We start from the raw sequence: 23,580 nt of genomic DNA, 5'->3' as shown, positions 1-23,580 counted from the left end.
ATCCCATGGTGACTAGTATTGTTTCATGGCCCCCCTCCCCCCCAGCCCCCAGTGAATTCACGGGAAAGTGGTTGTACACTGGTTGGGATGTCTAGTATATTGCTGCTGCAGTCCCTACCACCGGACATGGGAACAACCCTTGGTGGAGATTGTTGCTGGTCTGTAGCGCTTTCATCTAAGCTGCCCAGGGTGGTGGCCCCCCCTAATCCTTTGCTCACCAGCCGCTTCCATCAGGTCACCAGAAACTCCCACTGGACCATCAACCCCAACAGACACCGTGAAAGCCAGAGTCACTCCAACAGGTTCCTAAAGATAAATGCTAAACTCTAGAGTGGTGGTAGAAGATGAGTTGGTTCGGCATGCTATGGGTAAGTAAGCTTATCACAGATGGCTAGGGGCATCTCCTAAGAAGGACCTGGAGCTAGACAGCCGGAATCAGAGCAGGAATCTACTCAGCTATGGAGACGGTTCTTGTGGGGCTGAGAATCTACTGCCTTTGCAGGGATCCTCCTGCCCAGACCCCATGAACAATTTCTGCTGTCTACACAGCCTAAAGGATGCTGTGTTAAGGACCAAATCAGAAGCTACCTGGCATCTCCGAATCATACCCGCCCCCATCCTGCCCCAACACTGGGTCAGTAGCCTGAGTCTGAGACTCACGCTTGACTCCTGCGCACATGAGCAGCAGCCCCCGGGGCTCCTGCTAAGATAGTCCTCAGTAACTCCACAGGCCATGTGGTCTCTTCAGAACGTCACGAGACCAACCGCATCAACCTCCTTACCCGGGGCCACCAGTGAGGTTCCTCTAGCAGGCTCTTGCCTTCTGAATTTGGCTGCCAGCATCTCCCTGGGCCCCCAGGCTCCACACCTCGAGACTGAGTGCAGGGTCCGGGGTCGCCCACAGAACTAAGGAAGCAGTTTGACTGAATCTGGAATCATCGCTACAGGGGGCAGAGGTGAAAGGTCAGATCGACATGCCTCTAAGAGGTTTCCTACCTGCTCTGTTAATTTCTAAAATTTCTTCCTGGGCCAGCGGACATGTGTCACTCTGAGTACTGTGGTGTGGAGAGTTTACGACAGATTTACAATAATTGGGAGATCCCAGCTGCGGTGGCCGCGGAATATGCTTCTTTTTTTTCTTTGGTAGTTTCTGCTTAGCCATGGCTAAGGAGTAATACATCCCAAAATTGTTCACGATGACAGGCACGGGCATGGCAATGGTCAGCACGCCTGCCAGTGCGCACAGTGCTCCCACCAACATGCCAGACCATGTCTGCGGGTACATGTCTCCGTAGCCCAGTGTCGTCATGGTGACCACAGCCCACCAGAAGCCAATGGGGATGTTCTTAAAGTGCGTGTGCTCACTGGCACTGGGGTCGTTGGGCTGTGCCCCTATCCTCTCGGCATAGTAGATCATGGTGGCAAAGATGAGCACGCCCAGGGCCAGGAAGATGATGAGCAGCAGGAACTCGTTGGTGCTGGCACGGAGTGTGTGGCCCAGGACACGCAGGCCCACGAAGTGGCGGGTCAGCTTGAAGATGCGCAGGATGCGCACGAAGCGGACAACACGCAGGAAGCCCAGGACATCCTTGGCAGCCTTGGAGGACAGGCCGCTTAGGCCCACCTCCAGGTAGAAGGGGAGGATGGCCACAAAGTCAATGATGTTGAGCGAGTTCTTGATGAACTCAACCTTGTTGGGGCAGAAGACAACACGCATGAGGAACTCAAAGGTGAACCACACCACGCAGACGCCCTCGATGTAGGTGAGGAAGGCCTCTGTCTCCGCTTCCCTGTAGTAGCGCACTTGCGTGCCATTCTGAACATTCTCAATCTCTGTCTTGTTCACGATAGGATTGAAGCGCTCGTGGGTCTCCAGGCAGAAGGTGGTGATGGAGACCAGGATGAAGAACAGGGAGGCAAAGGCCACATACTGTGGGCAAGAAACACAGAGTGTCAGAGGGGAAGCCCTCCCACCCAGACTACAGAAAGCTGGGTCCAGGCAGAGGGCCAGAGCAGGGGAAGATGCCCACCGAGGGGCCCCTTCCAACATGACCTTAGCTGACATGCCACATTTTCCTCAGCAGAGGGATGTGCACTACTGCCAGGCCCAGCTGGTAAAACCCTCCTCCTTGATCTTCCATACTTTCTTACCCCCATTGCCAGCCAGACACTGAAGCCCTAGGGGCCAGCAGTCACCAGAGGGAAGGAGCCTGTGTCCCTGGAAAGAAAGACATCCACTAAATACCCTCATTGAACCTGAATGGGAAATAAACTTCTATTGTCTTAAACTACTGCAATTTCGGAGGTGATTTGTTAAAGAGTTAGCTACCCTGACTAATCATGGTGACCTGGCTTGCTGGAGCTGAAGATCGCAAAGAAATGAGAGGGGCAGCTGTAGGGGCATCAGCTATTCAGGGGCTGCATTTCTCATCTTTCTTCTATCCATCTCCTGTCTATTTCCATCAAGGAGTGTCAAGATCGCACCCCAGGTCAGCAGCAGAAGGCAGCCACAAAGCCTCTGGCAATTGCCTGAGTTTGCTATGATACCCACCCCCCACTGTGGGGGATCCACACTGGGAGTCTCAGAATGACCCAGTCTGGGTTGACTGTGACCAAGGGGCCTGGCACTTGATCTTGCAAGGATCTGGGAACTAAGAACTGTATGGATTTTTTAAACCACATTGTGGACTAGGGGAGAGGAGGGGGAAGAAGGGGGGACAAAGTCAGGTTTTCAGAATGACCATCCATCTGTCCACTCATGCTTCTTTCCTTCTACCTCTCTCCCTCCCTTCCTTTCTTCCATCTGTTCACCCATTCACACTCCTTCCTGTCCTCCTTCCTTTGTGTGTTTGTTCTACCCTTCCTTCCCTTACTTTCATCCACCATTCTTCTTCCCTTCCCTCCTCTTTTCTTTTTATAACCCCTTCCTCTTTTTCCCCTCCTTTCCTTTCACCTGTCCATCCACCCATTGGTTCATTCCACCATCCTTTTTTCTTGGCAATCTTCACCAGGCACAAGGTTATGACAGGCACAGAGTTGAACAAAGCCTTTGTCCAGCCTCAGGAGCTCCCCTAATAGCTGGGGGTGAAGGACCATACAGAGATGAGTATACAATGCACGGGGCTTAAAGATGAGCCCCCTCAGCCCCAAGAGGGGCTGGGAAAAGGTGAGAACAATTTGTACACCCTTGAGAGAGGCAGGTAGAGGCCGCAGCCAGGTCTTCCAACTCCAGAAAGCTCTTTCTTCAAGATGCAGATAGTTCAGACCTGGGAGGCCACAGAGAAAGATCAGGAAAGCAAGGCAGAGGCAACTGAAGAGGCTACCACCTCAGACTCAAGCTCCCCAAGCTCCCGAACTCTTTCCATCACTAGAGTAACCAAACCTCTTGGAGCTAAAAAGTACACCCCTAGGCTGAGGATGTAGCTCAGTGGTAGAGCAGCACTTGCCTAGAGTGTACAAGGCCCTGGGTTCAATCTCTAGTACTAGGGGGAAAAATCCCCATTGCTGGGTATCTGGTCCCCAGTTTCTTCTGGGGGCTCCATTTTGAAGCTTAGCACTCACGATCCAGACTCCTTAAGGATAGGTAATGCCCCTTGCCTGGGCCTTGTCCTGAGCGGAGAGGAATATGCACCCTGTGAGAGTCTGAGGGCATCTCAGAGGCACAGCCCATGGCACCCGGAGTTCCTGATCTGACCAAAGGTGAAGCCAGGAGGTACCTCCTTTCTTGATGCACCACCAGCCAGGATACCCTTATCCTGAGCTCTCCCACTTCCATCCTCCTCTGTGTTCTCTCTCAACCGGGCCACCCCCCATCAACACAGGTTTAAGGCTTCATTCTCAGCCACACAGCCATCAGAAGGAGCTGCCCATGGGAATCCCAGCTCTGCCCATGCTGCCTACAGAGAACAGCCCAAACTCCCCAGCCTGAAACATGAGACTCTCCATGCCCTGGCCTCACTTGGCTTTTCAAGGTCCTCTTCCTACATGTCCCCAACATTCATACCATGTGAAACTCTCTGCCATTTCTGACCACAGTGTCTCCCCCATTTTCATGGCTTTGCACCTGCTATTCCTTCTATGGGAGGGAGAGTGTCCCTTCCAATCTGTCTGGGAAAATCCCATTCACCCTTCATTAATATCTCTTCCCCTGGGGTGAGGCTCTCATTGGCACTGTGGTCTCTATAAGGCTGTAAATAAAGGGACTCCCCAAGGAGTCTCTATATTCACCCTAGGGAGACAGAGAATCTGTCTCCAACCCTGGCTCTATAGTGACTTGGGAGGCTCGTGGGAATAGCCCAGATAGGGCATTGATATCCCAGGAGCCTTCTAACTCCCAGTTGCCCTTGCAGGCCCTCTAGCTCTCTTCTCATTTGCCCTACCTCACTACAGATCCTGATGGGAAAACTGAGGCCCAGAAGGAGGTTAGGCCTTGTAAGATTTGTATAGAAAAGTCCTTGGTTTTCCAGGATTAACTGTAGCCTGATATCCACTGCCCAAGAAGTGGGGAGATGAAGGGAAGTAGAAACCAAGCCTAGAGCCAGACACTAAGATTTCTTCCCCTAAAAAGCTGGAGGGGTGGAGGCTAGGCCTTCTTCCCTACAGAGGCTCCCTGGGTGCCTGCTTTCTTGGCTTCTGCTGCCTCAAAGCGTGGCCATCATCCCTCATAGGCAGAGCCCTAGCAACATTCAGGTTTGAGAGGACCCTTAGAGGGCTGTGGAGCAAGCCGCTCCTGATTCGCTCAGACTCCAACATTCTCCAAATCCAGATACTAGTAGGTGGACAACGAAGGACACAGCCAAAGTGACAGCAGTCAAGCCTCCAGTTCTCTCTGCTCATGCCTAGGGCTGGCTGAGCTCAAGAAGGAGGAAAGCAGAGCTTGAGGACCTACCATGAGCCTTTAATCCTTGTACTGACATATGTTAAGAAGGAAAGCCAGGTACCAAGAGGTTAAAGGACTAAGCCTAGGTTTGAAAGCCAGTGAGGAGCTGAGACTGGACCCAGGTTTACCAAGCTTTGCAACCTAAGCTCTGACCTCCAAGTCTCCAAAGCTCCTGGGGCAAAAGAACACAACTCATCCCACTTTGCAGCTGGCCTGATTATGTCTGGATGGTTCCATCCTGGAGCTTGGTACCCACAGCCCAGCTCTCCCTGAGAGCTCCCTTATGACAGACACAGCATGGCACCTGGGCCCACAGGCAGGAGTTCAGACACATTGGAATCATTCTTAGGCTTCATTGCCCACAACTTGCTAGGACGTGGGGCAGGAGCAGCTCTCTGGGTGGGCTCCAGTGATGACAGCATCCTTCGATAGCCTAGCCTGTGTCCCTGCCTGGCTTCTTTCTTCCACTGAGGAGAAGACCTGAACTTTCTGGGGAGCTGAGCCAATGGGACAGGGAAGGGTGTGGGCATAGATGTGGGCTTAGGCCTGGGATCAGCTGACCCCTGGCAGGGAGGGAAGCCCTGCTTAGCAGACTCAGAATGATAATCCTTGAGCAGCAGCTGCAGGACCCTGGGCTTATCAACCCCAGGGCAAGGGCAGGGAGGCCGCACCTTGAGCTGTCTGCCTCCAAATGAGCTGTCTGCCTCCAAATCCCCAGTCACCCAGAAACATGAAACTGTCACCCACAGATCACAGACACAACCACCACCCAGAGAACACACCTCACCTGTCACCTAAGCACCAACACTGAGCACAAGGACACAGGAACCACAGCTCAATGCCTGGTCACACACATAGAATGTGAGAGTCCAAGTAGAGTCACTGAGTCATGTCACTGCACACCAAACAGATATACCCAGGTGCTATATCAAAAGGCACAAATGCACGTGCATACACACAACTCATGCGGATACACACAAGAGCACACAGATGATGCAGTGGTGGCACCATGCAGCATACTTATGAGCACACAGACCCCAGGTACTGCTCTGCCCACTCTGCCCTACTGGGAGGTGATGTTCACCTCTCCCCCACACCATGGGTAGGTACAGCTCTCTTTGCCTTTGCCTCCCTGGCCCTTCCTGAGCCTGCCTGCTCAGACGATGCTGGCTCTGGACTTCCTGTCCCTGGGCCTTGATCCTCATCCCAGGGCCTTCTGATCTCCCATCACCTGCCAGGTCTTGTTTCTGCCATCCCACTCCTGCAGCAGCTGAGCCCCACCATACCCATGGCCTGTTGTGAAGCCTGTCCCTTCTGGGCTCCTAGTCTGACTAGAGGCACCAAGGGACCTTTGCCAGCCAGCCTAGGGGCAACTGTCACACCACCTGGCCAGCTCTGTGGCTGTAAAATTTCAAGACAATGTAGGAGAGATTGCCTGACAATGTGACATAAACCCAAGCTGGTAGTTTCTGGCTCTTTTTATTTTTTCCAGAACCAAATCACTAACCGTGAGAGACCCACCAATCGTGTTCTAGAAAGTGGTAGCCATGGCAACAGAGCGAGGCATCCCATTTCTATGGTAACCCGGGTGGTAAAGCTGTTGGCTGTAAAGTCAGACAAACCTACTAACGATCTGTTGACTTAAGAAGATGTTTTATAAATCACCAAGTTATTTTTATCATAACCCCACCCCAAAACCATAAATCAGAAAGGCAATTTACTATCTATTAAAATGACCAATATGTGCTATGACTTTCATTTATGAATTATTTATGCCACACTCATCTTCAGAAAATTGTGCTTGCCTTTCAGAGCTGTTCAAGGGTTTGCCGTGGGGATCCGTGTTCTTGCAGTTCATTGTTTCAGGAATAAGGTGCTGGTTGTAACATGGTGCAGCGACCAACATTCTGGCCTGGCTGCTCACTTGCTGTGTTACCTTGGCATGTCATTTCCCTTCTCTGGGCCTTAATGTCATCAAGGTTAAAGTGAGGGTTGGACTTGGTCCCTTCTGAGGATTCTGAGGCAGAGCAAGGTTGCAGGCAGTGCGGGCAGGGGGTAACACACATGATGGCTGACCAGGGGAGCCCTGGCTGATGTCCAGGCCCGAGGCCCCCAGAGGCTCCAGGTCAATTTTTCCACCTAATTAAATCTGCCCCACGGGGGTGTGCAGCATTTGAGTTAATCCATGTGGAGTCAGTGATGCAGAGCAGACGGGATGGGCAATTGTCCTAAATAAATTGTCAGTTGAGTTGGGTTTGGAAACTGAATTAGACTTGTCTGGACTTTCTTGGGCTGGACGTGCCCGCAGTGTGCTGGACTGGCCAGTGCTGTGATGGAGGATGAGGGGAAGAGACTCTTTGGGATATAGTCTCTTTTTTTGTTCTATTCAATGCCTCCACCATGAAGCTGGAGAGGCCAGGGCACCGTGTGTGGGTCCCACCTGCTCCTGCTCTCTGCTCCTTCCTGTTGGCTCTTGCAGGTGGAGGAGCAACCTGCGCAGTCCCCTGTGCTGGAGCGAGAGAGTGTGAGCGCGTGCAGGAACTGGGCCCTATGAGAGCCTGTTGGAAGGCAGTGTGTAAATGCAGAGCAGGGGTTTGCATGGCGAAGGTGTCTCTCTGTGACCCAACTCCAGGCCTCTCCACAGAGTTTTGCTTATTAAGTGGTCACTGTGTGTGATTCATGTGGGTCGGAAAAGTGTGGGTGGGAGGAAAATATGAGGTGTGTGAGTGTGTGTGTGAGGGTAGGTGTTGAGTGGCATGTGTGTGCATGCGTATGGAGAAATGTATGCGGTGGGGTGTATGTACGGGGCTATATATGGTTTGGGATGTGTACATGGCTCTGTGCACATGTGCATGGGGTATGGTATGTTTATGTGTACACACATACATGTATGCAGACATGTATGATTTGTATACATGTGTGTAGACGTGTACTCACAACTATACACACCTATAAGGATATATTTGTTTTGTGGTATGTGTGCATCTATATATTGGGCTATGTGTGAGTTTTGGCATATGAGAACACATATGTGTGCAAGGGCCTGCACATGGGTAAGGATATGTGGCTTCTGGTATATAGGGGTATATGCATGAGTGGGTATGGAGCTCTGTATGGGATGTGGCATATGTGCACATTTGGGTGTGTACATATTCAAAGACATGTATGGTTTGTGGCGTGCATGTGTGTGTGCATGTGTGGGGTAAATCTTGAGGGCAGTGTGTATGCATGCATATGCATGCACATGTATGGGGCTATGCATGTATGTGGTGTGTGTGCATGTGTGGATTATCACCTAGAGAGATCAGAATCTGGCTGGGGACACTGAACTCAGCCCAGGGTCCTGTTCCTTTTCCATCCCAAAGATGGTCATTCATACACTAGCCCAAGAAGAAGGACAGACAGGGTGGGATAGGGAAAAGGCCCCTGAGCTGGCCCAGCAAAAGGTGGCAGGGAAGTTGGCTAGGTGGTACCCAGCTCAGAATACCTACTTCCTATACTGACACTCTCCATCCTGGCTTCCAACCTGATGTGGGGCCAGGATCACAACAGGCAGCAGCCAGGCCTGAGAGTCTAGACCCTCAGAGAGAGTGATAACTGCCTTTGAGATTTGTTCTCATGATCCTAGACCTAGGTCACATTGGAAAGAGCCATCCTGACAGCTGGCCTGGGAAATCCTGAGGTGGTAAGGCTTCCCATGGTGTTTTCACCTCAAGAAGCATATTTTGCATATATAACATGCACACATTCTTAAAATAATATTTCTTCCCACATCCTCAATGTGGTCATATTATTGACATAATGATATGTCGTAAGTCAGTGGTGTGATGGACTTGTGGAAATGTGACCACTAGAAACACAGGGAACCAAGACAGAGGAGGCTTGCAGAGGTTTCTATGAAGAGGCTACTTGTCAGGGAATGGAGAAATGGAGGAACAGTAAAGGATGGGATCTATCCAATGTTGCAGGGCTCTCAGGATGATCAGAGATGGGTATATTCTCCTGAAACACCCTCATTGGTCCTCAGAGTAGTCTTTTGTCACTGTGGCCTCTGAGCTTTTGCACAGGCAAGTATCCTCCCCACCCTCCAGACCTCTTGAATTCCCCAGATGCAACCTGCCTTCTAGATCCCAGGCCAAATGCAGCTCATGTCCTTCTGTCAAAGGAGGTAGCAACTGGAGCAGAAATGACAGTACCCTGACGTTGGGCCAACCTGACTTTCAGGTCTGGCTTGTCTTTGGGTGACCTTGGAGCATCCCTGTCCCTTTTTGAGCTTTCATCCCTGCCTCCCAGGTGGCCATGCTGATGAAATTGAACAACACACAGAGGGTCAGAGGTGGGGGTTCCAGCCCACCATCAGTCCTGCAGAATGCTGTCTCCTACCCTTCTGCCCTGGTGCTCCTGCCACAATCCTGCACTGAGCATTAGAGTATCTGTGATGTAGAAAAGCCTAGAATCTTACAGCCCGGGAATAGGAACCTATGAGCTGTGAGGCATCTGGGAAACTAAGGCCTGAAACACTGCCACTGTCCTCAAGAAAGCCACTCCAGACCCACACTAAGCCCATGGGGTATGAATGGGGCTGAGGCCACCTCCCAATCAGCCTGACAGAGCAGCACAGTGACCAAGCTGTCCAGTGAAGGCCAGCCCTGGAGTACAGGGGAAGAGCATCTGCCAAGGGAAAAAGCTTAGAGAGCTCCAGTGGGACAGGGTCAGAGAAGTTTCCAGATTTAGTAACAAGAAGTTGGTGGGGTGCAAATGCAGACCCCTAGAAGAGTGGGCAAAGACCTGGGAGGAAGAACCTTCCCTGGAGCAGCCTGGCTGCTGCCTGTTGTGGTCTTGGAGGAGTCCTGTGGGAAAGAAGGAGGCAGAAGAGGGAAGAGGCTTGTGGGAGGGGACAGCAGCGGGTGCTGGGCAAGTGGAGATACAATGTAGGCCCTGCTCCAACCTCCGAGGCTTGGGTTCAGTATTATGATTGGGAGCAGAAATTTACCTCTGATTTGTGTCCTAGATGGCTCTGATGCCACCATCTCCATCTTGGCATTTGGGATCCATGAGGGATGAGACAAATGCCAGGTAGCTCTGATATGTGAGGAACTGTGTTAGGTGCTGAGCAATAGGCAGCTCTGAACAGTAGAGGCCTGGATCAGCTCAGAGCCTGAGATCGAATCCCAGCTCTGCCATGTGGGATGTCATTGCAGATGAGTAACCTCTTGGAGACTCGGTGCTATCATTATTAAAGTGGGAACAATAATAACACATTCCAGAAAGTAAGATCAAATTGAGAGGTGTGGAGGAAATGGCCAGAGCCTGAGACTTCCTCACCAGTGAGTTCTGGGGCTGGGAAAAAACCCCAGACGGCAGTTCCCTGCACTCAGATATTGTGAAAGCTGGGCTGCAGGGTTCCTCCACAAAACTCCCAACACAGTACTTCAGTTTTTGTTTTGCTGAAGTTACTGGAGGGAGCAGGGAATGGGAAGAGGGGTGAGGAGCAGCAGTAATAGCTAAAGGGAGAAATGTGTTTCATTAAGTTTCTTCCCCTAATTTGTTCTGCTCCTGCTGCCACTTGCTGCTAACAACAGATCAGGAGCAAGGGACAGCCTGGGGAGAGCTGAAGGCCCGATCCCCACAACCTGTTTCCTGTGGACAAGGCCAGGCCATATCCAAGACCCAGCACTGGCCTGCAGTCCTCAGAGGGAGAGAGACTTAGCATCATCTTGGTTACAGGGTTTCCATATGAGCCCATGCCTCAGGCTAGGCCGAAAGGACCTGAGACTCAGAAGGAAAGGCCACCCAAAGTCACATGATAAGTGGGGGTTGAGCCAGAGCTGCCTGCCAACTTTCTGGCCCAATTCTGGAAACAAGATGAAGGACAACAACTTCACTGGTGGTGAGCAGGCTTTGCTTCCGGTACTTTCCATACATTTGCTCATTTAAGCCTCACGCCAGCTCAGTGAGGCAAGTTTCATTATCATGACTTCTTTCTGACAAGGAGTTTGAGGTCTAGGGAGGGAAGAATCTTGTCAAGGCTTCAGAGTGCTCAACAGTGGGGTCAGTCCCACCCTGCTCCACAACTCCTTCCATAAGCTCCTGTAAGCAGCCAGATGGATAGACATGGGCCCCATGGCACAAGCCATCAAGGCTGTGCCCCGTGAGCTAGATTTGGCCACTCCAATATGGTTTTGATTTTTGTCAGCCATTGCAACACAGGGGCACAGGGGCTTTAGGATCTGTGCTGTCACAGAGGGACCCATAACAGGAAGACCCTGTCAGGAGCAAAAACCACCACCCGCCTCTACTTCTGGCCTGAGTGTCTCCTTGAGAACAGATAGTGAAGTGGGGAGATAGCATGGTCTCCCTACACCTTCTCAGTTGCATCTTAGACTCAGAAATATACCAGAATACTACATGGGACACTCTTCATATATGTCAGGACAAGCCTGTATCCCCAGTGTCCCTGTCTGCTTTCTGTCAGTGGGTGAATGCAATTCTTCATGTTTCTTCTTTTGCGCTGACATCCAGGAGCTCAGTTAAATTTGGTGTGCAATTCTGAGCTAATGCTTTACCTGGGTTTGGGGTATAGCTATTTCTTCTTTTCATTAAAATATTCTTTCTTTTCTTTTCTGATTTATTTTTAAGGCTTCTGGTTGAGGTGAGTCTTATTGCCTCAAACCTTTTTACTAAAGAAAACCACAAATTAGAGGTAAGAAACGCATGATAAGACCCCCGAGAAGGAAGCCATACACAGGCCTCCAGGAAGCAGTTTCTGATTCCCTGTGCAGTAACCTTGAGATAGATGTCTCTGTTGGTCACTATAGGTTAGGAGACACTCATGAGGCCACTCATTCTGTCTTTGGACACCTCCGAGAGAGGTGCATTTGTTTCTTGGTGAACTTCTGTCCCTTTCTCCCAGAAAGGGGAGACTTCTGGTGGGATCACCAGAACACTCCTGCTCTTTTTCCTCCCTATGACAGTCCTGCCTACTCCTGCAGAGGCCTCAGGATGCACCCCTGAGCCACAGCCAGCATTGCTGCAGGCCAGGCTTCCTCCACTTCCCCCACACTCATCTTGGGCCTGCTTGTGTTAAGCACTCTCCTCCCTGTGTAGACAATGGATCCTACACTTTACCCTTTCCATCCTCACTAAGCCGTCTTGGTTAGAGGAGTAATGAGTTTGTTGAGCCACACTGTCCTCTGCTATAAAGCAATAACTTCATGCTCACCTGAGGCTAAGTGCTTTATAAACATTATATCATTTATCTCTAAAACCCTCTCTGAAGAAAATATCATCACTTCCATTTTTCAGATGAGAAAACTGAGGTTTAGAGTGGCAAAAAATACCCCACAAAGTTTGGAGGTGGCAGGCAGGATTAGAGACCAGGTCTCTGACTCTAAAACCACTCTGCTCCAGTACTTCCCCTTACAAATGTTTTCACACCCATTCCAGAAAGCCCTGACTTTGGGCACAGGCTTCTTCAGTTTACAACACATCTTCACATTTTGAATCTCCTATACACATACAACATACCCAGGTGGGTAGTCAGCAGGACAGTTCTGATTACCCCATCTGGTAAATGAGAAAACCGAGGCTCCAAGTTCCATGGAGGAGTTGGGTGTGAGGTCTACCAGGAATCCACTAGGAAATGTCCCCACCAGGGCTCACTTGTGTGCCTGCATCCTAAGGGATCCTGACTCTCGTAGGTGTGGACCTATAGGTGTATCTATAAGTGTTTGGGGAAGGAGGTTAAAAGATGGCTCTAGTAGGGACATGTAGAGGAGGGCTGTGGACATTGTCTGACCTCTCAGACAGCTGACTGCCCACCTGCTAGCCCTCCAACAAATGTTTCCATCTTATCCCAGGCCTGCACAGAGTGAGCAAAATAACCACAGCTCCTGGTGGGGGCACTGACAGGAGCTCCAAGGGGGATGTACAAGGCATTGGATGGGACTTGAAGAAGCCTTGGGGTGAGAGTGGCTTCCAAGAGGAAGTGACAACCATGCAGAGGTTGGAGGGATAGAAACAATCGAGAAGGGAAATGCAAGGTGTAAGGAAGAACAGTTGCAGAAGATGGGGACAATTCTGTATCCTCCTGTCCCTAGACTCATCGCCCACATCGGTAGTGCTGATCACTCAGTTCTGTGTTTCACTTCCCAGGACCTTACCTGATTTTCTCCTGATTTTCTTGACATCTCCCTGGGGCTTCATCCCGGTGTCCTTTGCCAACCTCTCCTCCCAGCCTCTCACTGTCAGCATGCCTCTCGGGGTAGCGCTGGCTCCTCTTCCCCATCTACCCTTCAATTCCTTAGTGATGGATTCATTTCAAGACTTCAGCTCCCCCCCACCCTCAAATCCTACCGCACAGCACTTCCCAGTGTTTCTCTCTGGCCCAGAACTTCCCCTAAACTCAGGACTCCAGCACCCACCTTCCTGGCACCTCCAGGGGGAGTTCTAGTAGCTCAAACTCAGCATGTCAGCTGAACTCCTGAGCACCCCCGCACCCCCGCAGCCTTCTCCACCTCATGAGACAGCATCTCCATCCTTCCAGGACATTCTTGCCAAAAACCTTGCAGTCAGCCTTGACACCTCTCCTCTGTCACACCTCGCATTTAATCTGTAAGGAAATCCTGGTGGCTCTGCTTAAACTAAATCCAGATTCCGAGCCCCATCCCTGCCCCCTCAGCCACCACCCACATCCTTGCTACCGTCATTCCCCCACTGGGTTGTGGCCATAGTCTTTTAACCTGTCTCCTACTTTCCCACAACCCTGGTGCTCTAGGACTGTTGGCAACACAGCTGCCTGATGATCTTTTAAAAGCATCTCTCCAGTTGCCTCATTTCTTTGCTCAGAACCCTGCCAGGGTAAAAGTCTTTGAAATGGCCTGGAGACCCCTGCTGAACATGCGCCTCCCTTACCCCTCTGACCTCCTCTCCTACTACCATCCTCTTTGCTCCCTCCAGCCATACCCACATCTTCAGACATGTTCCTCAAATGTGCTGGACACATGCATGCCTTAGGGCCCTTTCTCCCCCTGCCTAGGATGCCCAGCATCCCCATGGCCTATTCTGTCACCATCTCATGAGGCCTACTCCAACCACCCTGTTAAAATTTTAACAAGCACCTCAAGTAATCTGTTTTCCTTCCTCTACTTTCTCCCACAGCACACATCATTTTCAAATACACTAACTTTTCCCAGCTTTGCTGAAGTATAACTTATATACAATGACATCCAACCACTTTTGAGTTCAGTTGGATGAGTGTTAGTAATCTGTACTCTCTGATTTACTTAGTGTTTATGTTTATTGTTTGTCTCTTCCCCATTAAGAAGGTGAAGTCTCTGTGGTAGCTGATTCTAGGGTCTGGCTTGGCCCTGTGTGAAAGTCCAGCCAAACTCTCCAACTAGTAAGAGAAGGGAGGTTGCTTCCCCAGAACCAGGGAGCACAGTTAAGCACAGCCTCTCATTCAGGCAAACTAGGTCATGGACATGTGTCCCAGGTTACATGTCTCAATCCCCTGTCAGCATAATGGTTATATAGTTGCGTCCTGCAGCCTCGTTAGGAAGTGAGCCACTTCTCTGGTGGATCCTTTCCCTTGTCTATACACGCAGTGGGCACAATCACTGGCTCACTGATATCATATCTGTATCTACACTGGCAAAATGCACAATTGTTGATTTCAGATGTACATCTACACTGGCACTGACCACACAGACTGCACATCTAACAACCAAACTGGCAAAAGAATCAACTCTGTCTGGTAATCTCTGACTAGATGGGCCGTGAACACAATCTCTAATCATTCAGCTATGTTCTCATAGGCAACAGGCATGCTTTGTCTCCACAGAGATAGTCTGTTAGACTGACAGTGGGCAAGTGATTGAGAGCAGACTTGTGTCTACACTGGCAATGGGTGTACTAGTTGACAGCAGACTCATGTCTACACTAGCAGTAGGCATAATCACTCCCATCTCCTTGACAATGGGTACAATCAGTGAACAAAGACCTGAATTCCCACTGGCCATGAACATGCTACACATGTCATCCATGGAGAATAGATTTAAGGTCACCAGGATTCCTTTCCAGAGAGGAAGAAGATATATCCTCCCCTCCCAGCAGGTTGGCAAGCTACCTACCCATGGTGTAGTTCAACAACCTGGGTCCTACCCGTGAGGCACAACTGGCATGGGAATGTAGAATTCGAAACCTAGATGCAGGCACTGGAGTGGGGCATCTGGCATCTGCGCATTAGAATTGGAATGTGGAATGCATGGTGAGGAGATGAGACCATGTCTATTCCCAGTGTCTTGAGATCACTCAAGGTGAGGACAGATGCAGGCTGTGTGACTCCCAGTGCTAACCGCTCCCTCCCCACCCCACAGCCTGGTCTGGACCAGCCAGCCTGGGCTTAAAAAAGCACTAGGAAATGTCACTTTCTTTTTGAGGAGGTGTGATGGGAGGAGATGGCCTGGGCAGCTTTAGCAGCCGGTTTATTCAAAGGTTGGGAACAGTGACAGTGTCTCCAAATCCTGAAGCCTGTTTTGTTCCTAGTTTGAACTGAGGTCCCTTCCCCAGCAAATAGAACCTTCCTCATGCCAGGCCAGACGCCCCAGCCTATGTGGCAGCCTAGCTGGGTCTCTGACTGAGCTGCCTGATGCTATGTCAGTCCTAACCAGGAGTAGGACTCCAGTGCCCAGAATCCAGTGTCCAGCACCTGCAGCTCAGGGGCTCCATCTTGACTGGACACTATCCACTGTGATAGGCCACTATGGTAAGCTGGCTCAAGGTGGCAACCCTGGGCTCCAACCACTGGCCTGAGACAGATAAGTGAGAGTGGGTTCTTCTCCAGAGAAGATTAAGTTCCAAGGACATCTGGCCACCCATTGATGTGGCACTCATGCATTTTTTCCTTTTCATATAATCATAAAATATTTATTGAATGCCTGTTATGCACCAGGCCCCATTTCCACAACTACTTCCAGAAATAACTGCTTTAAATAATGCTTCTAGCACAGAGCTTGGCACACAGTAGGTATTTGTCAGGGATGATGAGGACATCTACCATGTACTGACACTGATCCCGAGCCAGACCCCACTTCCAAGGGCTCTTACATGAACATCTTGTTTAGCCCTACTCCAGCTCTCAGGTCCACACTATGGTCACCTTCTCAATTTTACAAAGAAGGAAACTGAGGCTCAAGGTAAGTGGTCCATGGTCATACAACAGGGAAGTGATGGAGTTAGAATTTACACCCCAGTTTTGCATGGCTCTAGAACACATGCTCTTAACAACTCTCCTAGCCCCCAACACACATTTATTAAATGAATGAATGAATGTGAATGAATGAATGAACAGGGAAGCCTTGTATTCGTGCAAATATGGGTCTGTGTGTGCAAGGCCACTGTGTGCCTGAGTGTGGGTAGCACGTGTGTGAAGATGTCTGTGTGTTTGCACGTGGGGTTTTTTTATGGAAAGGCTTTCCCTTGTTGTCTCAGTCTGGTGTGTGCTGGAGCTATACTTAGCTGCAGCCGTGACTGTAATGAGCAGTTAGCTGTGCACCAGGCACTCATCAGGACCTGGTTTCCCAGGGAGATCGCCAGGGCCAGTAGATGTGTGTGTGTGTGGGGGGGGTGCAGCTTGGTGCTGGAGAACACTAGAGCAGGGCTTTGGGAGGGAGCCTGGAGCTCGCAGTGCTGTGCTTTGTGCAAATGCAGAGCCTTAGTTCCAGCTGAAAGAACATGCTCTAGGCCCACAGCACCGATGCCTTCATCTAGGCACTGCCGAGCTCAACTACTGGCCACCCATGCCCATGGTCCCTTTACTCCCTTGTCAGACAATTTGAACTAAAGCCTTGGAGCTCATGGCTAGAGGCTGAGGGTGACAGCAAAAGCAGCAGGAAGATGGTGGATCTTTGTGTAGCCAAATCAAGGTCTTCCAGGGCCCCAGGAAGATCCTCCTCTCGGGACATCTCCCCTGCCAGCAGAGCTGCACTGCCACCTTGAGCACAAGCTGCTTGGGCCGGGGGTGGGGCCTGAGGAGGGAAGGAGGCCTTCTCCCTGCAGAACAAATGAAACTGCAGGTATGCTCAGAGGGGCCTGGGGTTCAGAGGCCAATCCCGCACTCACTGTCTGCCCTCCAGTGGTTGTAGGGAGGGGCTAATCTCCCCTTTCAAGTGACTCTGCCTGAAACTTCTTTCATGCCTGGGCCTGGTTCTTTCTCCTCCAACAGAGGAGAGAGAGTGGGCCAATACTTCAGGCCAGCCTACTGCTCAGCTCCCAGCTCTCTCAGTCCACAAACCAGCCCCTGCCTCTGGTAATCCCACTTACTGCACATGTATACTGAGTTACTGGACCCTACTGCCACCCTGAAGTCCTCTAGAACATTTTCATTGAATGAGAGGCAGGACTTCCTCTGCCACCTTGAAGACAAGCAATAGAGATGTATCTTTCCATCCGTCCATCCACCCATTTCTTTACCCACCCATTCGGTTATCCACCCAGCTGTGTATCCATCCAGCTGTGAGTGTCCTTCTTTCCATCCATTCATCTACATGCACCCACATATCCACCTTTTCATCCATTTGTCTATTCACCCATGTTGTTCTTGATCACAGAACCACAACATCCTGGCCTGGCTTGAGTTTACCTTCATTTCCAAAAGACCTGGGATCTTATCCTTCTTCTACCACTTGCAAATAAATTAATCTCTATGGGCCATTTCCTTCATCAATAAAATAGGTCTGATATCTAATTCTTATGCCTCACAGAGCTCTCATAAGGCATGTTGCATTATCAAAGGCTATTGATGTAACAGGCACCATTGCTAAGCTGATCCTCATTCCTCTGGGAGGTCGCGGTTAAGTCCAAGAAACACATGACCTCAGTAGGTCAGTGGATCAGGGGCCTGAAGTTAGACAGGAAGCACTAAGGACAGAGCAGGCTCTTTCATGAGTGGGGTCGGAAAGGATCCATCATGAAGGGTTCATCAAAGCCAGACTCCAAGGATGTGTCTGGTTCAGAAGCACAGAGGGGAAGGGAGGGCATCCTTAGTGCAAGAGACAACATACCCAAAGGCAGGCAAGGGAGCTAGGGGAAGAGATGAGGAGCCTGAGGCCAAGATGCGCAGTGTAGAGAACAGAATGGGGGTGGGTTTCCAAGGGCAGCACAATAGGCTCTGGAGAGCACCCTGGACATGCAAAGCCTCGGTAAGCCACTGCAAACCCTGGCGATTTCTAACTCCCAGGCTTGCACTCAACTACCCAGACTGCCAGAGAGAGAAAAAATATCTGCTAGTGACAGCCAGGTCTCAGGAGACACAACTCCTGCTGCCCAGAAGGGAAGCCAGTGCCTGGCATTTCTGACCTTTGTGCCGCTAAATATATCACTGGTGACGGTGGTTCGTGGCCCTGAGGCTGTGAGGCCACCAAATGAGGCTTCTATGGCTTCCCTCCCTCTCTCTGTGGCTCAGTCACAGCCTCACTTTACTCTGGGGGATCTGAGCCCAGGGGATCTGAGCCCAGGACTGGGGTGACAGTGGTGCCCCAGATAGCCAGGACCTATCCTCAGTCAGTGCCTCGTAGACACCAGGCACTGTGCTCAGGGTTTTGCCCCTAGAAGACTTGCCCGAGCTGCAAAGTACATACTGTCATCCCCATTTCACACAAGAAGAAACAAGCTTAGCTAGATGTCACTTGCTGACTCCACATTGCAATTCCATACTGCGGCAGAAGGGAGACCCAAACCAGTCCTGACCTGGCCCAAAGCCCTGTGCTCTCTCCTCTCCTCTGATCCCTCCCAAACTCCTCCTGCCCTTGAACTGTGGTCTCTTTCCAGGACATGGCCTTACTCGGAGCCACATTTTCTCTCTCAAAGATCTCTTTCTTTATCTAGTCTTACTGGATTCGCTAACCTCTCTGAGAAGTCGGTGATGCTGTTGTATATACTTTACAGGTAAGGAAACAAAAGCCCAGAAAAGCAAGTGTCATGCTCCAGGTGTGTGGGCCAAGTCAGGAGCATCTAAGGCAATGTGAAGGGGAGCATACTGCACAGGGCTGACCCACCAAATGGGCTTATAAGAGCCCAGCCCAGAGCTGGGAAGATAGCTCAGTGGTAGAGTGCTTGCCTAGCATGAGTAGACCCTGGCTTCAATTCCCAGTACTGGGAGAAAAAAAAATCCAGCCCATGGTCCTCACCCCAGGGATCTGCCTAGCTGTAGGTGGCCCAGCAGGTGACAGTGTTCCTCACAAGCAGTTCAGAGAGCCCCTGAGGTTGAGCATAAAAAATTAATCTCTAAGTGGTGAGACATTAACCCTGGCCGGTAACTGTGGTCTGAAGTATTTCACAACCCTGCCCCATGACAAGGCCCAAGGGAGCCACTCTACCACATTAGTGGCCAGGGAACTACCAGACAGGCCTAGTCCCCCTAGTTACAACAACCCCTCTTTAAACTTTAGGTTTGTATTCCCAGAACCTCCTAGGAGGGCCAAGACCAGTGTTTGTCAAGCATCCTTTAAAGATACCTCATCTGAAAAATGATGAGAATGATCATGATGTATAACTTGCACACCTGTGTGTGCTGTGTACCAGGCTCTCTATCTATGTCAGATCTCATTAGATTCCCACAGCAGCCCTTTGAGGTGGGGACTCTTATAATTTCCACTAGCTAGCTGAGGTGGCTGAGGACTGCAGAGGTCACACAGCTAATAATCAGCAGAGTCAGGCAGTCTAGCCCGTCAGATCCCTAACCTCTCCTCTAAACCACCTTCTCTTGGCATACCTGAGTGTGACCAGTGAGCCATCTTTGAGGGCTCCAGGACAGGAAAGGGCTGGCATGGTTTTTGTCTGGCAGAGCCCCCCCTCACTAACTCCTCTCTGGCCTCACACCCAGCTCAGAGAACAGCTCACCTCCCAGCCTGGTGGCAGCCTTACGTGGCCTCACTTGTCTTCCCCTGAGCACAGACGACCTTCAGACAGAGGACAGAGATCACCCATTATGGTAGGACACGAGCCCCCTCCATGGAGGGTTAGGTGTGCAAGCCCATGTGGCTGTAGGAGGGCAAGGCAAATGTGCACACAGCCAAGCTCTGTGCTGGCATGCTCAGGGAGCCCCAGAGATGGCCCAGCAAGAGCAGACCCCACTGTCAGGAGCCCAGTGGGGCTGTGAAGAGTGTTACCTTTTCTGACTATCACGATGCCCTGGCTTCTGAGCCTGGCTCTGGACACCCAAACTCACCACCTTTAACCCCAGGCATATGCCTGCTCAGGGCTTTTGCACATCTCACTTCCTCTTTTGGCCAGATATCACATGGTTCCCTCCCTTACCTCCTTCCCTGTCACACTAGTTCAAACTGCCACCTCCAGCTCTCCAGGCACCTTCTCTCCAGTCCATACCTCCATGGCAGTCATCACTATCAAACAGACCATACAGCCTCAGAATCCAGTTTCATTTCCCTGCACTGGAATGTAGGGACTCAAGGGCAGGGATTTCTGACTGTTTTGTTCTTGGCTTCACCCCCAGCCTTTAGAGAAGTGCCTATCACTTAGTAGGTGCTCGTAAATATCTTTGGAATGAATGAATAATGAATGGATGCTAACAGCGGCCATGAAGGGACACTACTCATGGGCAGCCTGTGTAGATAGGGGTGTGGGGAGAGGAACGCCTTCCTGCACTGCAATGGGGGAGGAGCAGAAGAGGTGGGGAACATCATGGGCAGTGGGGCAGGCAGGAGCAGGGCTGGCATGCCAGCAGGGAAAGAGCCTGGGTAGGACCAGGGTGGCAGGGGCATCTGAGGCCCTGCACAGGCTTAAGAAAGCTTCATTTGGCTCCTACGGCCCAGGCCACAGCAGCATCTGAGCCTGGGTGCAGCAAGGCTGGCTCCTGAGGCCCCCTGAGCTCAGCTGTCCAGGGCTGCCCCAGCTAATATTAGCCTGTCCCTGCCCAGCCTGGCGTCAGCCTGGCGGAGTAGCCCAGCCTCACAGCAGGCACTGCCCACTGGTACCAACAAGCCCCCAGCTCCTGCCCAAGGCTCCAGCCGCTCTGGGGTCTGTCTAGCCCCTGTTGCCACTCCTCCCTGTGCCTGAGCATCCCTGTAAAGAGGAGATGCTTCAAAGCCCTGAACTGTGATGTGTGGTCCCTACCTGCCAGGCCCACCATGCTGGCACACTTGTCAGCATCTCGGGTCCCCATGCTTGGCTTCCAGCCAGAGCCTGATGTCAGCGGCCCTCCCTCTCTCTCACCCAGCAGGCGGAAGCCCTGTCATCCATCTCTCCCATAACCCCACTACACCTGGAGCGGGAAGCACAGCAGCAATACGCAGATCCTTAGAGCAGATGGGGGACCAAGGCTCAGAGGGAGCACAAGCTGCCTGATGCACAGGGGGTTTGTGGGAGGATCAAGAGAGAATCCAGGCCTGCCTCCCAGGGTGACACCCCTGATACCTGACAGAGTCTGAAAGAAGGGGCCCCAGGGTTCAGGGTCAGAAAGGTGACCCCCTAGAAGAGGTCTTTGTAAGAAGAGCCAGAAGCTGAAAGAAGGAAGCAGGTGGAGAAGAGGTAAGGGTTTGGATTTTCTAGGGCCAAGAACTGGTGAAAAGAAGATAATGGAACTCACAATAATTAAGCACTTATTATGTTCTGGGTTCTGGGCTAAGTGCTTAACACATTTAATACTCCCGACTTCCCCATGAGTCAGATGCTATTAATATCTTTCTCTTGAGGCACAGACAGGTTAGGGAACTTGTCCAAGGTCACACAGCTGGAAAGTGGAGGGGATGGAATTCAAACACAGACTTCCTGGTTGCAGAGGACTGCTCTTAGGAGAGAAAGGGGCTCTGGGTCATATTTCTAAGGTCAAGTAGGCAGGAAGCAGAGGGGGATGGAAGGAGATGTGAACTCCACACATTTTTTTTTTTTTTTTACTGAACACATGAGGACATGAGGAGGTTTAAAGCAGGGGGGTTTGGGACAAAAATCATCCTAGGCCTTCAAGGAGAGGAGACTATTTTGAAAGCCAGTGACTAATACCTAGAACTTCCCATAAACACAGTTGCCAGAGAAAAGAGGACAATAAAAAGGGAAAGGTAAGGAGATGGAGAGGGAAAGGTAGAGAAAAAATTAAAACCTGACTGGCCTTCAGAATCCCAAGAACTGGACTTGGGGCTGAGGTTGTGTGTACTAAGTGGGACTTGGGAGCTGTGCTTACTGGTTTTGGAAAATAGCATGTTGGCCTCTGAGAGACAGAGGGACTAGGATGTGAAGACCTTCATCTGGCCCCATCTCAGTGAGGACCATGGCAGGTGGGACTCTCCCCTGATGGGCACCCCAGAGGTCCTGCCCCACCTTTGCCTGTTCATTGCTGCTCCAGCCTGGGGGAGGGAAGGGCTGTGTTCCCAGGTTAAGGCAAGGAAGTGGGGATCAGTCAGGAATAGGATCAAAGGCTTGGGGAACCCATGTCTGACCTGGGGTGGTTTCAAACCCACCCGACTTTTACATTCTTTCAGTCAATATTTATTTAGCATTCACTGTGTACCAGACCCTGCTCTAGGTTCCAGGGATAGCGCTATTGATAAGAGACGAAAATCCCGGATCCCATGGAACTTATGTCCTACTGGGGAAAACAGAAAATAAACAAATAAGTAAAATATACTGTATGTTAGATGGTGGTAAACACCAGAGACAAACAGTGAAGCACAACACGGGGAAGGAACCGGAGAGGTGCACCCTGAGATGATGATGCCTGAGTACAGACCTGAAGGAGGTGAGAGAGCAAATGTCTGCAGTATCTGCTGGTGGGGTGCTCCTGGTGGAGGACCCATGAAAGGACGGTCCTGAGGTGGAAGCACAGTGTGCTGGAGGGAGGCCAATGGCACCTAGATGAGTGCATAGGAGACAGAGAGGAAGACATAAGGGAGGGGACAGGTGGGGACACTCAAAGGACACTTACAGTCCTCAGAAGACTCGGGTTTCTTCTCTGAGAGAGACAAGAAGCCCAAGTGAGATGACAGAGGGCTGATTTGGTCTGAGTACCATTTTTCTGGATGCCTGGACTGCCCTGCGGAGAAGGGCTGGGCGGCCAGGGCAGGGGCAGGAGGACAGTTGGGAAGCTTCAACAATAATCCAGGGGCAGGAAGATGGTGGCTTCACCCAAGGAGGCAGCAGCGGGGGTGAGGGGATGCAGTTGGGTTCTGGGTGTGTCTTAAGCGTAAAGACAAAAGGATCTGCTGACATGTAAGAGAAGGAGAGAGGCCAGGGATCCTGCTCCGTTACAGCAGCTGAATGGAGCCAGTGGTCATTTACTAAGATGGGGCCTCAGCCTTATTTAGGTGCCATTACCCAGCCACCAACAACTGGCCACAAGGAAAACCAGAATTACCTATGAAGCCCTGTCAACCTGCATACACTCACATAGCCCTCTCCGTCCTGACCCCTCGGCTGGAAACTGTTGTCTGCATCAGTGCTTCCCAGACTCTAATGAGTATGAAACATCTGAAGATATTGTTAAAATGTAGATTCTGCTCAGTTTGGGGTGGGGCCTGAAATGCTCCCAGTGATGTTATGTTAGTCAGAGGGCCATACTTTGAGTAGGAGGAGCCCACGTGCCCGAGGTCCCGTAGCATTGAGTCTCCTGGGAGTGGACAGATCTAGGAATTGAGTCCTCCCAGGGCAGTGCCTGGGAGTTTTGGATTTCTTTTTTTTTTTTTTTTTTTAAT

The 23,580-nt window shown here is 51.0% G+C and overlaps 1 protein-coding gene across 1 annotated transcript in view; it reads right to left on the bottom strand.

Annotated features, from left to right (window-relative positions):
• Kcnc1 (potassium voltage-gated channel subfamily C member 1) overlaps positions 1 to 23,580 on the bottom strand; it is a gene marked incomplete at its 5' end in the record, with an annotated part of 42,344 nt that overhangs the window by 9,437 nt on the left and 9,327 nt on the right. The window contains one exon of the mRNA XM_048788203.1: positions 997 to 1,930. Coding sequence (XP_048644160.1) covers positions 997 to 1,930 — 934 coding nt within the window. The remainder of the gene's footprint in view (positions 1 to 996; positions 1,931 to 23,580) is intronic.

The sequence above is a fragment of the Marmota marmota genome, unplaced genomic scaffold, assembly GCF_001458135.2.
Source record: "Marmota marmota marmota unplaced genomic scaffold, marMar, whole genome shotgun sequence".
Lineage (NCBI taxonomy): Eukaryota > Metazoa > Chordata > Mammalia > Rodentia > Sciuridae > Marmota > Marmota marmota.
This window is presented reverse-complemented; position numbering and strand designations above follow the sequence as displayed.